At 44.0% G+C, this 14,468-nt stretch overlaps 1 protein-coding gene across 3 annotated transcripts in view; it reads left to right on the top strand.

Moving 5' to 3' along the window:
* Positions 1 to 14,468, top strand: part of LOC115145059 (importin-13-like) — a 62,015-nt gene that overhangs the window by 39,853 nt on the left and 7,694 nt on the right. For all 3 annotated transcript variants that reach the window (XM_029686292.2, XM_029686291.2, XM_065003106.1), the window contains 11 exons: positions 8,204 to 8,344; positions 8,747 to 8,888; positions 9,005 to 9,171; positions 9,567 to 9,687; positions 9,773 to 9,920; positions 11,464 to 11,645; positions 11,755 to 11,781; positions 12,299 to 12,433; positions 13,713 to 13,865; positions 14,004 to 14,084; positions 14,259 to 14,396. In XM_029686292.2, the coding sequence (XP_029542152.1) occupies positions 8,204 to 8,344; positions 8,747 to 8,888; positions 9,005 to 9,171; positions 9,567 to 9,687; positions 9,773 to 9,920; positions 11,464 to 11,645; positions 11,755 to 11,781; positions 12,299 to 12,433; positions 13,713 to 13,865; positions 14,004 to 14,084; positions 14,259 to 14,396 (1,435 nt within the window). The remainder of the gene's footprint in view (positions 1 to 8,203; positions 8,345 to 8,746; positions 8,889 to 9,004; positions 9,172 to 9,566; positions 9,688 to 9,772; positions 9,921 to 11,463; positions 11,646 to 11,754; positions 11,782 to 12,298; positions 12,434 to 13,712; positions 13,866 to 14,003; positions 14,085 to 14,258; positions 14,397 to 14,468) is intronic.

The raw sequence follows: 14,468 nt of genomic DNA, 5'->3' as shown, positions 1-14,468 counted from the left end.
ACAAGGTAGTGGTCGGAGACTTGGAGGGAGTTGCAATGAGGTTAGTGGAAGAACAGCATCTAGTAAAGATGAGGTCGAGCGTATTGCCAGCCTTGTGAGTAGGGGGGAAGGTGAGAGGGGTGAGGTCAAAAGAGGAGAGGAGTGGAAAGAAGGAGGCAGAGAGGAATGAGTCAAAGGTAGACGTGGGGAGGTTAAAGTCGCCCAGAACTGTGAGAGGTGAGCCGTCCTCAGGAAAGGAGCTTATCAAGGCATCAAGCTCATTGATGAACTCTCCGAGGGAACCTGGAGGGCGATAAATGATAAGGATGTTAAGCTTGAAAGGGCTAGTAACTGTGACAGCATGGAATTCAAAGGAGGCGATAGACAGATGGGTAAGGGGAGAAAGAGAGAATGACCACTTGGGAGAGATGAGGATCCCGGTGCCACCACCCCGCTGACCAGAAGCTCTCGGGGTGTACGAGAGCACGTGGGCGGACGAAGAGAGAGCAGTAGGAGTAGCGGTGTTGTCTGTGGTGATCCATGTTTCCGTCAGAGCCAAGAAGTCGAGGGACTGGAGGGAGGCATAGGCTGAGATGAACTCTGCCTTGTTGGCCGCAGATCGGCAGTTCCAGAGGCTACCGGAGACCTGGAACTCCACGTGGGTCGTGCTTGGCGCGCTGGGACCACCAGATTAGGGTGGTCGCGGCCATGCGGTGTGGAGCGTTTGTATGGTCTGTGCAGAGAGGAGAGAACAGGGATAGACAGACACATAGTTGACAGGCTAGAGAAGAGGCTACGCTAATGCAGAGGAGATTGAATGACAAGTGGACTACACGTCTCGAATGTTCAGAAAGTTAAGCTTACGTAGCAAGAATCTAATTGACTAAAATGATTAAAATGATACAGTACTGCTGGGGTAGGCTAGCTGCGTTGTTGACACTACCCTAATCAAGTCGTACCGTTGAGTGTGAAGTTTCTACAATGCTGCTTTTCGGGAGCTAGCTGGCTAGCTAGCAGTGTTGGTTACGTTACGTTGCGTTAGGAGAACGACAATAGCTGGCTAGCTAACCTAGAAAATCGCTCTAGACTACACAATTATCTTTGAAACAAAGACGGCTATGTAGCTAGCTATGTAGCTAGCTACGATCAAACAAATCACACCGTTGGGACTGTAATGAAATGAAATGAAAATGTGATACTACCTGTGGAGCGAAGCGGAATGCGACCGGAATGCGAAAGTTCTATTCAGTAGACGTTGGCTGGCTATTGGCTAGCTAGGAGTGTCTCCTACGTTAAGGACGACAAAATAGCTGGCTAGCTAACCTCGGTGAATTAAGATAATCACTCTAAGACTACACACTCTAAACTACACAATTATCTTGGATACGAAGACAGCAAAGACAACTATGTAGCTAGCTAATACTACACTAATCAAGTCGTTCAGTTGAGTGTGATAGTTACTACAGTGCTACGGTAGACGGTGAACGTGTTGGGCAGATAGGAGACGACGAAATACGATAATTACGCAATTATCTTTGATACAACGACGACTATGTAGCTAGCTAAGAAGAAATTGCTAAGATTAGACAAATCAGACCGTTGTACTATAATGAAATGTAATGAAAAAGTTATACAACCTGCAGACCGAAGCGCGGATGCGACCGGCTCGCTCCAACCCGCAAGTAGTACCCTCCAAGCTCGTCATCAAGCTCGAGACCCTGGGTCTCGACCCCGCCCTGTGCAACTGGGTACTGGACTTCCTGACGGGCCGCCCCCAGGTGGTGAGGGTAGGCAACATCTCCTCCCCGCTGATCCTCAACACGGGGGCCCCACAAGGGTGCGTTCTGAGCCCTCTCCTGTACTCCCTGTTCACCCACGACTGTGTGGCCACGCACGCCTCCAACTCAATCATCAAGTTTGCGGACGACACAACAGTGGTAGGCTTGATAACCAACAACGACGAGACTGCCTACAGGGAGAAGGTGAGGGCCCTCGGAGTGTGGTGTCAGGAAAATAACCTCACACTCAACGTCAACAAAACTAAGGAGATGGTTGTGGACTTCAGGAAACAGCAGAGGGAACACCCCCCTATCCACATCGATGGAACAGTAGTGGAGAGGGTAGCAAGTTTTAAGTTCCTCGGCATACACATCACAGACAAACTGAATTGGTCCACCCACACAGACAGCATCGTGAAGAAGGCGCAGCAGTGCCTCTTCAACCTCAGGAGGCGGAAGAAATTCGGCTTGTCACCAAAAGCACTCACAAACTTCTACAGATGCACAATCGAGAGCATCCTGGCGGGCTGTATCACCGCCTGGTACGGCAACTGCTCCGCCCTCAACCGTAAGGCTCTCCAGAGGGTAGTGAGGTCTGCACAACGCATCACCGGGGGCAAACTACCTGCCCTCCAGGACACCTACACCACCCGATGTTACAGGAAGGCCATAAAGATCATCAAGGACATCAACCACCCGAATCACTGCCTGTTCACCCCGCTATCATCCAGAAGGCGAGGTCAGTACAGGTGCATCAAAGCTGGGACCGAGAGACTGAAAAACAGCTTCTATCTCAAGGCCATCAGACTGTTAAACAGCCACCACTAACATTGAGTGGCTGCTGCCAACACACTGACCCAACTCCAGCCACTTTAATAATGGGAATTGATGGGAAATGTTGTAAATGTATCACTAGCCACTTTAAACAATGCTACCTTATATAATGTTACTTACCCTACATTATTCATCTCATATGCATACGTATATACTGTACTCTACATCATCGACTGCATCCTTATGTAATACATGTATCACTAGCCACTTTAACTATGCCACTTTGTTTACTTTGTCTACATTCTCATCTCATATGTATATACTGTACTCGATACCATCTACTGTATGCTGCTCTGTACCATCACTCATTCATATATCCTTATGTACATATTCTTTATCCCCTTACACTGTGTATAAGACAGTAGTTTTAGAATTGTTAGTTAGATTACTTGTTGGTTATCACTGCATTGTCAGAACTAGAAGCACAAGCATTTCGCTACACTCGCATTAACATCTGCTAACCATGTGTATGTGACAAATACAATTTGATTTGATTTGATTTGAAGCGTTTAAGTTTATCGATAGCCCAGCATAGCATTATGTACACTTAGCATCAGGACGCTTGGTCACGAAAATCAGAAAAGCAATCAAATTAACCGTGTACCTTTTTGATCTTCGGATGTTTTCACTGACGAGACTCCCAGTTAGACAGCAAATGTTCCTTTTGTTCCATAAAGATTATTTTCATACCCAAAATACCAACGTTTGTTTGTCGCGTTATGATCAGAAATCCACAGGAAAGAGCGGTCACCACAACACAGACGTATATTCCAAATAATATCTACAATGTCCACAGAAACATGTCAAACGTTTTTTATAATCAATCTTCAGGTTGTTTTTAAAATATATATTCGATAATATATCAACTGAGTGTGTAGCTTTTTCCGTAACAGTGGGAGGAACAATGGCGGCTTTACTGAATTGCGCACAAACTCACTCTGAGAGCCTCCACCTCTCCACTTACGCAATGTGATCCTTCACGCTCATTTTTCAAAATAAAAGCTTGAAACTGTCTAAAGACCGTTGACACCTTTGGGAAGCCAGAGAAAAAGGAATCTGGTTGATATCCCTTTAAATGGAGGCTAGACATTTCTATCCGAATCTGTCAATTATATGCATATTCTAGCATCTGGTCCTGAGAAATAGGCCGTTTACTTTGGGAATGTTATTTTTCCAAACATAAAAATAGTGCCCCCTAGCTTCAAGAGGCTAACCTGGATTTCTTTTAGCTAAATTTGCAGATTTAAAAATATATACTTCTGTGTATTGATTTTAAGAAAGGCATTGATGTTTATGGTTAGGTACAGTCATGCGATGACTGTGCTTTTTTCGCAAATGTCTTTGTTAGGAAGTCTTTGTTAGGAAGAAATAGTCTTCACACAGTTTGCAATGAGCTAGGCAGCCCAAACTGCTGCATATACCCTGACTCTGTTGCAAGATAAGTGACACAATTTTCCTAGTTAAAAGAAATTCATGTTAGCAGGCAATATTAACTAATTAATTGTGAAGATTGATTGTTTTTTATAAGATAAGTTTAATGCTAGCTAGCAACTTACCGCAACTTACCGTATTTCACTGTAAGAATAAACTTTTTGTTTTCAAAAAGAGTTTCCGGATTCGACTATATTAATGACCTAAGGCTCGTATTTCTGTGTTTTATTATGTTATAATTAAGTCTATGATTTGATAGAGCAGTCTGACTGAGCGATGGTAAGCAGCAGCAGGCTCGTACGCATTCTTTCAAACAGCACTTTCGTGTGTTTTGCCAGCAGCTCTTTGCAATGCTTCAAGCATTGAGCTGTTTATGATTTCAAGCCTAGCAACTCCCGAGATTAGGCTGGTGTAACTGATGTGAAATGGCTAGCTAGTTAGCGGGTTGCGCACTAATAGCGTTTCAATCGGTGATGTCACTCGCTCTGGGATTTGGAGTAGTTGTTCCCCTTGCTCTGCAAGGGCCGTGGCTTTTGTGGAGCGATGGGTAACGATGCTTCAAGGGTGGCTGCTTGAAAGCACAAGGGTGGCTGACTTAAATGTAATGTAAATGTGTTCCTGGTTCGAGCCCAGGCAGGGGCGAGGAGAGGGACGGAAGCTATACTGTTACACTGGCAATACTAAAGTGCCTATAAGAACATCCAATAGTCAAAAGTATATGAAATACAAATGCTATAGAGAGAAACAGTCCTATAATTCCTATAAATACTACAACCTAAAACTTAAAACCTAAAACTTACTTACCTGGGAGCATTGAAGATTCATGTTAAAAGGAACCACCAGCTTTCATATGTTCTCATGTTCTGAGCAATGAACTTAAATGTGAGCTTTTTTACATGGCACATATTGCACTTTTACTTTCTTCTCCAACACTGTTTTTGCATTATTTAAACCAAATCGAACATGTTTCGTTATTTATTTGAGGCTGAATTTATTTTATTGATGTATAATATTAAGTTAAAATAAGTGTTCATTCAGTATTGTTGTAATTGTCATTTTATAAATAAATAAAAATTGTCAGATGAATCGGTATTGGCCTTTTCTGGTCCTCCAATAATCGGTATTGGCGTTACTCATAATCAGTCGACCTCTAATTCCCAAGCGCCACCCTCTTCAAGCTTCCAGTCTGTTATTCAAACTCAATCAGCATGACGGGGTGATCTCCAGCCTTGTCCCCGTCAACACTCACACCTGTGTTAACGAGAGAATCACTGACATGATGTCAGCTTGTCCTTTTGTGGCAGGGCTGAAATGCAGTGGAAAATGTTTTTGGGATTCAGTTCATTTGCATGGCAAAGAGGGACTTGGCAATTATTTGCAATTCATCTGATCACTCTTCATAACATTCTGGAGTATATGCAAATTGCCATCATACAAACTGAGGCAGCAGACTTTGAGAATTAATATTTGCGTAATTCTCAACTTTTGGCCACGACTGTACATTCCATTGCATTCGCCAAATCAGTTAACATCATTTGAATAAACATTCTACATTACCATGGATGTGATTTTGTCACAATGCCAGGCAGCCATTGCAAGTGTACCCATGAGTTAAGGCAGGTTTTTACTTTGCGCAGTGACTTCATGAACATGCAGTTGTCGTCCGACGTCAAACTTGTCATTTTGAAAAAGTATATACTCAAAAAACGACAGGCTGCATGACATCAGCAGCCTGGTGGTCCAATATAACATAACTGCTGTATTTCAAATCAAATTTTATTAGTCACATGCGCCGAATACAACAGGTGTAGTAGACCTTACAGTGAAATACTTACTTACGAGCCCCTAACCAACAATGCGGTTAAAATTTTTTAAATAAATAAATGAACTAATAAGTCATTAAAGAGCATCAGTAAAATAACAACTTTGGGCATTTGATTAGATGTTCAGGAGTCTTATGGCTTGGGGGTACAAGCTGTTTAGAAGCCTCTTGGACCTAGACTTGATACTCCGGTACAGCTTGCCGTGCGGATGAGAGACAACAGTCTTTGACTAGGGTGGCTGTAGTCCTTGGCAATTTTTTGGGGCCTTCCTCTGACACCGCCTGGTATAGAGGTTCTGGGTGGCTGGAAACTTGGCCCCAGTGATGTACTGGGCCGTACGCACTACCCTCTGTAGAGCCTTCCTGTCGGAGGCCGAGCAGGTGCCATACCAGGTGGTGATGCCACCAGGATCTGAGGACCCATGCCAAATCTTTTTGGTCTCCTGAGGGGGAATAGGCTTTGTCGTGCCCTCTTCTCGACTGTCTTGGTGTGTTTGGACCATGATAGTTTGTTAGTAACGTGGACACCAAGGAACTTGAAGCTCTCGAGCTTCAAGTTCGATGAGAACGTGGGCATGCTCGGTCCTTTTTCTGTAGTCCTGACATACGCTAACATGCAGGTCATTATGCATGTATCACATGAGGTTGGTGCCACCCTATTTGGGGAGGACAGTCGCATGGTAATGGCTGGACCAGAAGATTGGAATGGTATCATACACTTGGGTTCTATGTGTTTGATGCCATTCCATTTGCTTCGTTCCAGCCATTATTAGGAGCCCTCCTCCCTTCAACAGCCTCCCCTGATGTGTATTACTTCCTCCCATTCCTCCAGTCAAATCACAGGTAGGCCTTTGCAAATGCGGGCTAATCATCCATTCTGTGCAGTATTCTATCAAACACTGAACAGTGTGAAGTTAAATTCAATGTGTTTTATTGAGTAGAAGTGTGAATTTCAATGACAGGTTTTCAGAAACTGAACAAGCGTCCGGGGAACGGGGCGAACAGGATGCTAGGCCATTGATTTTTTTTTTTCCCACTGTGGTATCTCGATACTACTCGGTATCATGATACTTGGCCTGGTATTGTTTTTATAATTTTGGTTTCATGACAAGGTGAAATCCCTGAACAGGTTCGTTCGTCTCCAGCAACTGAGTTAGGAAGGACGCCTTTATCTTTGTAGTGACTGGGTGTATTGATACACCATCCAAAGTGTAATGAATAACTTCACTCTGCTCAAAGGGATGTTCACTCTCTCTTTCTATTTTTTACTCATCTACCAATCGGTGCCCTTCTTTGCGAGGCATTGAAAAACCTCTCTGGTCTTTGTGGTTAGATCTGTGCTTGAAATTTACTCCCTGACTGAGGGACCATACAGATAATTGTATGTGTGGGGGTACAGAGATTGGGGAGTCATTCGAAAATCATGTTAACCACTATTATTGAACAATGAATGAGTCCATGCAACTTACTATGCACATTTTTACTCCTGAACTTATTTAGGCTTTCCGTAACAAAACTGTTGAATCCTCATTGACTCCAGACTTTTCAGCTTTTAATGTTTAATACATTTAAATGTTTTGCCAACAAAATTCCACTTTGACATTACGGGGTATTGTGTGTAGATCAGTGACACCAAAATCTGTGGAAAAAGTCAAGGGGTGTGAATACTTTATGAAGGCACTGTAAATATTCAGAAGTCAGAACTAATGATACTGGAAGGTTGTCCGGATCTGGGAACACACACACACACACCTGCATCATACACAGTGTCAATTGTAGGGTAAGATGACAGAATGGCAGTTTGAGCTTAATCAGAATAGCAGAACAGGAGGACAGGGGTGTGTGTACATGCGTGGGAGTATTGCTTCTGTATTCTGTTCACGTTGTGTCCGACCTCCAGCCAATCTCTATATCCCTCTTAGAGGGTAAAATAAAAACATTATTTTATGGACATTACTGTTCCAGTTTCCCAATGAACGACCCTGAAATACCTCAGAGAGATGGAGGTGGAGAGAGCGTGATAGACCCACAGCGTGTGTGAACATGCATAATGCAGACAGACGGATAGATGTGGGGCGATATTAAATGGGTCTGTGTGTCTAAACGAGAGATGTATTGGTGCTTCTGGAGAAAAAGCCAATAGATTTATTAGAAAGGACTGAGACGGCAGGAAGAACAGACCAGGGTAATTTCAGCCTTCAAGAGAACTGGAGAAATGAAACAAAGAAACTGAGCGATGAAGCTGGTAAAAAGTGAACGTTTTTTTTCTGTGTGCGCGCGCATGGAGGTTTGAGTAGAGACTTTTCCCCTGGTATGTGAACTAACCCATCTCTTTATGTCTCCCTGTCTGTGTGTGTAGATATGTGAACACGCTACTGAAGCTGGTGCCACAGGTCTTGTCCCTGCAGGAACAACTAAGAGAGGCCGTCCAGAACGGAGACATGGAGACGTCACACGGAATCTGTCGCATCGCTGTCGCGCTGGGCGAAAACCACTCCAGGTGCGTGCGCTGTCCCCACATCAATCAATCAATCCTTTCACTTCCCCGCCTCCCACTGCTTGGTGACGACATTGATGCTGCTGGGTTCATTCACACAACCAATCAACAAATAATCAGATCAGATGACGTGTTCAGTTTCAAGCTCAGGCCCATCCTGGTAAACAAGCTGTTTGTTATTGTGTGTTTCTGTCTCCGGAGGCGTCATGTCTCCCTGTGTATGTCAATGGCTCCAGTCTGAACCCTTCAACTGTCACACTCTATCTAGAGAAAAAGCCCTGCCTGTCCCACCTCACCTCACTCTTCCTGCGCACTGACCTAGTTTTCCCGGCTCTGTGTCCCTTTCACTTACTCTCTCCCTTTTCTTTTCTCTCCTTTTCCATCTCTTGATCTCAACCCCCCCAGGGCTCTGCTGGAGCAGGTAGAGCATTGGCAGGGCTTTCTCGCATTGGTCAACATGATCATGTTCTGCACTGGGATACCAGGACACTATCCAGTAAACGAGACGACCAGCTCCCTCACACTCACCTTCTGGTACACACTACAGGTATGCACTCTACACCCTAACACTGTAACCCAGGACACTTAACATTACACCCTAAACCCAACTACCCTGTTCAGAATAACAGCACTTAACAGTACACACTCTCGCTCTCTCTCCAGGATGACATCATGTCGTTTGACTGTGAGAGACAGACGGTGTATCTGCAGGTTTATAGACCCGTGTATTTCCAGCTGGTGGATGTTCTGCTGCATAAAGCCCAGTTCCCCTCTGACCAGGAGTACGCATCATGGTCCTCAGATGAGAAGGAGCAGTTCAGGATTTACAGGTACAAGAGTGTAGTTGGGGTTGTGTGGGTGAGCGAGTGAAACGCAGTATGCCGACAGGTCTACTGCTGTGTGTGTTTGTGGTTAACAGCCTGTAAGTGAAGTGGCAGCTGAGAGGGCACACATTTTGGATGATAATGTTTGAGTCATCAGATGCTCAGAAGCACATTACTAACAGCACATTATAAAGTGATGCCCTGCTGTTATTCCCTGCACAGTTAAATGGCGCCTTCTATTTCACTTGATTTGAGGTGTAAACACAAAAACTGAACCTTGTGACACACCACTCCCCCCCAATAGCATTGATTGTTCCACCTCTATAACAAAACCTTGCTTTCTGTTGGTGGTATGCATTACACTCCTGTATTCCAAGACTTAACACATTTGTGTGTTCCAGGGTGGATATCTCAGACACTCTGATGTATGTGTATGAGATGCTAGGAGCTGAGCTGCTCAGTAACCTGTATGAGAAACTAGGACGAATATTGACCAACACAGAACAAGCCTCGTCATGGCAGGTACGGTACACATACATTCACACACACACACACACACACACACACACTGAATACACTGTCTGAAGCCTTTAATTGTCTCCTCCAGCATACAGAAGCATTGCTGTATGGGTTCCAGTCTATAGCGGAGACGATAGATGTCAACTACTCTGATGTCATCCCAGGCCTGATCGGACTCCTCCTCAGAATCAACATCAACAACGTCCAACTGGCCGACACCGTCATGTTCACTATCGGTAGGTACTGATACGCTCATACGTGTTCACGATAGGTATTAATTAGAGGTCGACCGATTTAATCGGAATGGCTTATTAATTAGGGCCGATTTCAAGTTTTCATAACAATCGGAAATCTGTATTTTTACACGATTAATAATGATAATATTACTTTTTTTTTACACCTTTTATTTAATCTTTATTTAACTAGGCAATTCAGTTAAGAACACATTCTTATTTTCAATTACAGCCTAGGAACAGTGGGTTAACTGCCTCATTCAGGGGCAGAAAGACAGATTTTCACCTTGTCAGTTCGGGGATCCAATCTTGCAGCCTTACAGTTAACTAGTCCAATGCAATATCGACCTGCCTCTCTCTCGTTGCACTCCACAAGTTACGCAAATGCAGTAAGCCATGGTAAGTTGCTAGCTAGCATTAAACTTATCTTATAAAAAACAATCAATCATAATCACTAGTTAACTACACATGGTTGACGATATTACTAGATATTATCTAGTGTGTCCTGTGTTGCATATAATCTGACTGAGAATACAAGTATCTAAGTATCTGACTGAGCGGTGGTAGGCAGAAGCAGGCACGTAAACATTCATTCAGCACTTTCGTGCGTTTTGCCAGCAGCTCTTCGTTGTGCGTCAAGCATTGCGCTATTTATGACTTCAAACCTATCAACTCCCGAGATCAGGTTGGTGTGACCGAAGTGAAATGGCTGGCTAGTTAGCGCGCTAATAGCGTTTCAAACTTCACTCGCTCTGAGCCTTGGGGTGGTTGTTTCCCTTGCTCTGCATGGGTAACGCTGCTTCGGTGTGGTGGCTGTTGTCGTTGTGTTGCTGGTTCAAGCCCAGGGAGGAGCGAGGAGAAGGATGGAGGCTATACTGTTACACTAAAGTGCCTAGAAGAACATCCAATAGTCAAAGGTTAATGAAATACAAATGGTATAGAGGGAAATAGTCCTATAATAACTACCACCTAAAACGTCTTACCTGGGAATATTGAAGACTCATGTTAAAAGGAATCACCAGCTTTCATATGTTCTCATGTTCTGAGCAAGGAACTGAAACGTTAGCTTTCTTACATAGCACATATTGTACTTTTACTTTCTTCTCCAACACTTTGTTTTTGCATTATTTTAACCAAATTGAACATGTTTCATTATCTACTTGAGGCTAAATTGATTTTATTGATGTATTATATTAAGTTAAAATAAGTGTTCATTCAGTAATTGTTGTAATTGTCGTTATTACAAATACTTAAAAAATAAAAATTAAATTAAATCGGCCAATTAATCGGCATCGGCTTTTTTGGTCCTCCAATAATCGGTATCGGTATCGGCTTTGAAAAATCATAATCGGTCGAATTCTAGTATTAATACAGTGATACCTGTCATTTTGTTGTGCGTTGTTCATCCAGGGAAATAATAAGCTGGCAAAGAAGAGAAACTAATTGTACAAGAGAACAGGAAAAGCACCCGTCTCCTTTGTCTCCTGTAGCATAAAGTGTTCAGTCTTTTCATCCACTGTGTTCTTCTTCTCCCTCCTCCCTGTAGGAGCTCTAGCAGAGTGGTTGGCGGACCACCCGGTGATGTTGAGTAGTGTTTTACCTCTGGTACTCCAGGCCTTGGGGAACCCAGACCTCTCCATCTCCTCAGTCTCCACACTCAAGAAGATCTGCCGAGAGTGCAAATACGACCTGCCACCCTATGCCTCCAATATAGTGGCTGTATCACGTGTACGTGTACCGTATATGTTTTATGTCTAAATGAGTGTTTTCTGAATAAAATTATTACATGTATGTCAATATTTTATTCTTCTGCTTCTGCTATCCTCTCTCTTCACAGGAGGTGCTGAGCAAACAGATTCACAAGGTCAGTCCCAGTCCTCTCTGGAGATGATGCAAGCCATAACCCCAATGTCCCGACTCACTGGACCCACTCTACTGTTTACAACATCCTGGAGAATCATTTATAGTGAAATTCAGAGACAGAGTCAAACTTTCAAAAACTTTGTTGCCTGTGCATTTGGTACATGCAACAATGAGCATATTCATTACATTCAAATGAACCACAGGGAGTACATCAGACCATAGAATCAGTCAGTCCATTCAGTCACGAAAGCAAGGTAAGAGCTGGTGACAAGACTGGATGGTAGCTAGCAAAACCACTTATCAAATCACATTTTATTGGTCACGTACATATGGTTAACAGATGTTATTGCGAGTGTAGTGGAATGCTTGTGAGGAGTCAGCACAAGGAGTCAACCTTTCAAATGTCCTGGAAATGTGTAACAATGTTCGCTCTTCTTCCTGCTCCCCCTCCCTCTTCCTGATCCCCTCGCTCTCTCTTCCTGCTCTCCTCCCTCCCCTCCCTTCCTCTCTCTCTCCAGACCAGTCAGTGTATGTGGCTGATGCAGGCCTTGGGCTTCCTGCTGTCTGCTCTGCATGTGGAGGAGATACTGAGGAACCTGCACTCTCTCATCACTCCCTACATCCAACAACTTGAGAAACTAGCTGATGAGACGGTACACACACACACACACTGTGGTAACAGTGTTATTACAGTGACATATTTTCCTCTGTTGGACTGCGGCCATATGAACAGACTGTGTGTCTGCATGGATGCGCCACACACTAACACACACGCTTGCGCGCACAGACACACACACTCTTCTTTCTTTCTTTTGTTTCTTCCCCCTCTCACTGTTGGACTGTGTCCATATGAACAGGCGTTGTATCTGTGTGACTCCACTGCAGTTGAACATTTCTCTGTGGGACCAGATTGGCTTCATCACTACACCATTGGTTCCTGAATCACAGGGCCATAACACACACACACACAACACGTTCTTTATTAAATGTCAGGTCTAATGAATCCAAGCTGTATCGGAACTAAAAATAAGGATTTGACATTTTCTCAAAAAAAAGAAGCTGACATTAACTACAAATAGGGATGTGACATTATCAGTGTTGAATTAGTCTTTCTCCCCTGATCTACTGTTCTGGAGTCAGCAGAGACCTGAGTGTCTGGGTGAACAGAGATGTCAGTTCAAATGAAGAGTTTCATCTCTTTTTCTCTCTTGTGCTCACTTTCTCCTTCTCTCTACGTCTCACACGCTCTGTCTGATGTATAGCCATAACATCAGACTATGGAATCGGGGTTGTCTGTGCAGCCTAACAAACACTGGCACCCTAAGGCAAGAGAGGAAACTGCACCTCCACTATGTAATTAGCTACAAGCAATGTCTGTTTTTATGCATTTAGGGTGGTATTCTGACGTAAATACAGTGCTCTTCACTAAAATGTTCACCCATTGATGTCTCTGAATGATTAAGGCTTAAATCCAAGTTGAACATACCCATCTCAAATGAGCCTGTGTTCAGTTGCAACATGACCCGTTGCTCATTAAGAGAAGGGTCGTCAGCCCAGCCACATGACTCCTCCCGTGTACTCCACAGCTCCGTTGTCATGGATACCGAGCGGTGATTAAATGGTTGCTAATGAAGCTTTAATTAGTGTTGTCACCCTAGAGAGAGAGAGAGAGAGTGTGTGTGAAATCTGCAGAAAAATGAAGCCATCAACTGACTGACGCACCCAAACTCCTGTCTTTCACTGATCCCTCTTTCCCTTCTTCTGTCCTTTTCACTCCATCCCTCCCTTCATTGTCTTTCACTGTCTTTTTGCTTCACTTGTTAACTCGTTCACAAAAACCAACAGATAGAAAATGAGCGATGGCAAATCTTGTTTCAGCCTTTCTTCGTAAAGCTATTGACTTACTCTCTCGGTCCCTCTTTCCCTCTCCAGCCCAACCCGTCCAATAAACTAGCGATAATCCACATTCTAGGTCTGCTGTCCAATCTCTTCACTACGCTGGACATTAGCAAACAGGAGGACGAATCAGGAGAGAGCACTGCTCCACCTGTCAAAACTGCCCCACTCCCACCAGGGCCTAACCCGGTGAGATGCACCTTCAACTTCATCATCATCATCATTATTATCATCATCAGAACTCAGCCAGATGCAACCTCTTTTAACGGGAACGTTCATCCAGTTCCTCATTTAGCTAGTGTTGTCTAACTAACCTGTGTGTTCTAGGTGGTGGTGGTCCTACAGCAGGTCTTTGCTCTCATTCAGACGGTCCTCAGCAAGTGGCTCAACGACTCTCAGGTGGTGGAGGTGAGACATGAACACACACACACACACGACAAAAAAAGTGATGCGTTGACTCAAGTTTCAATAAATGGTCTGCACGTTCATGAAACATTAAAAGAATCCAGCCTGAACCAGCTGAAATTACTCATTTCACTCCCTGCTCCCTGCCCTCCCATCTCTCTCCCGCCGTCCTCCCAGGCCGTGTGTGCTATCTTTGAGAAGTCAGTGAAGACTCTCCTCCATGACTTTGCTCCCATGGTGTCTCAGCTCAGTGAGATGCTAGGACAGATGTACAGTACCATACCACAGGCCTCAGCACTGGACCTCACACGACAGGTACATACACACACACTCACATACACCATACACACACACATGCATACATTCAGAGGCGCACCGATGTGAAAC

Source organism: Oncorhynchus nerka, linkage group LG17 (genome assembly GCF_034236695.1).
Source record: "Oncorhynchus nerka isolate Pitt River linkage group LG17, Oner_Uvic_2.0, whole genome shotgun sequence".
NCBI lineage: Eukaryota > Metazoa > Chordata > Actinopteri > Salmoniformes > Salmonidae > Oncorhynchus > Oncorhynchus nerka.
This window is presented reverse-complemented; position numbering and strand designations above follow the sequence as displayed.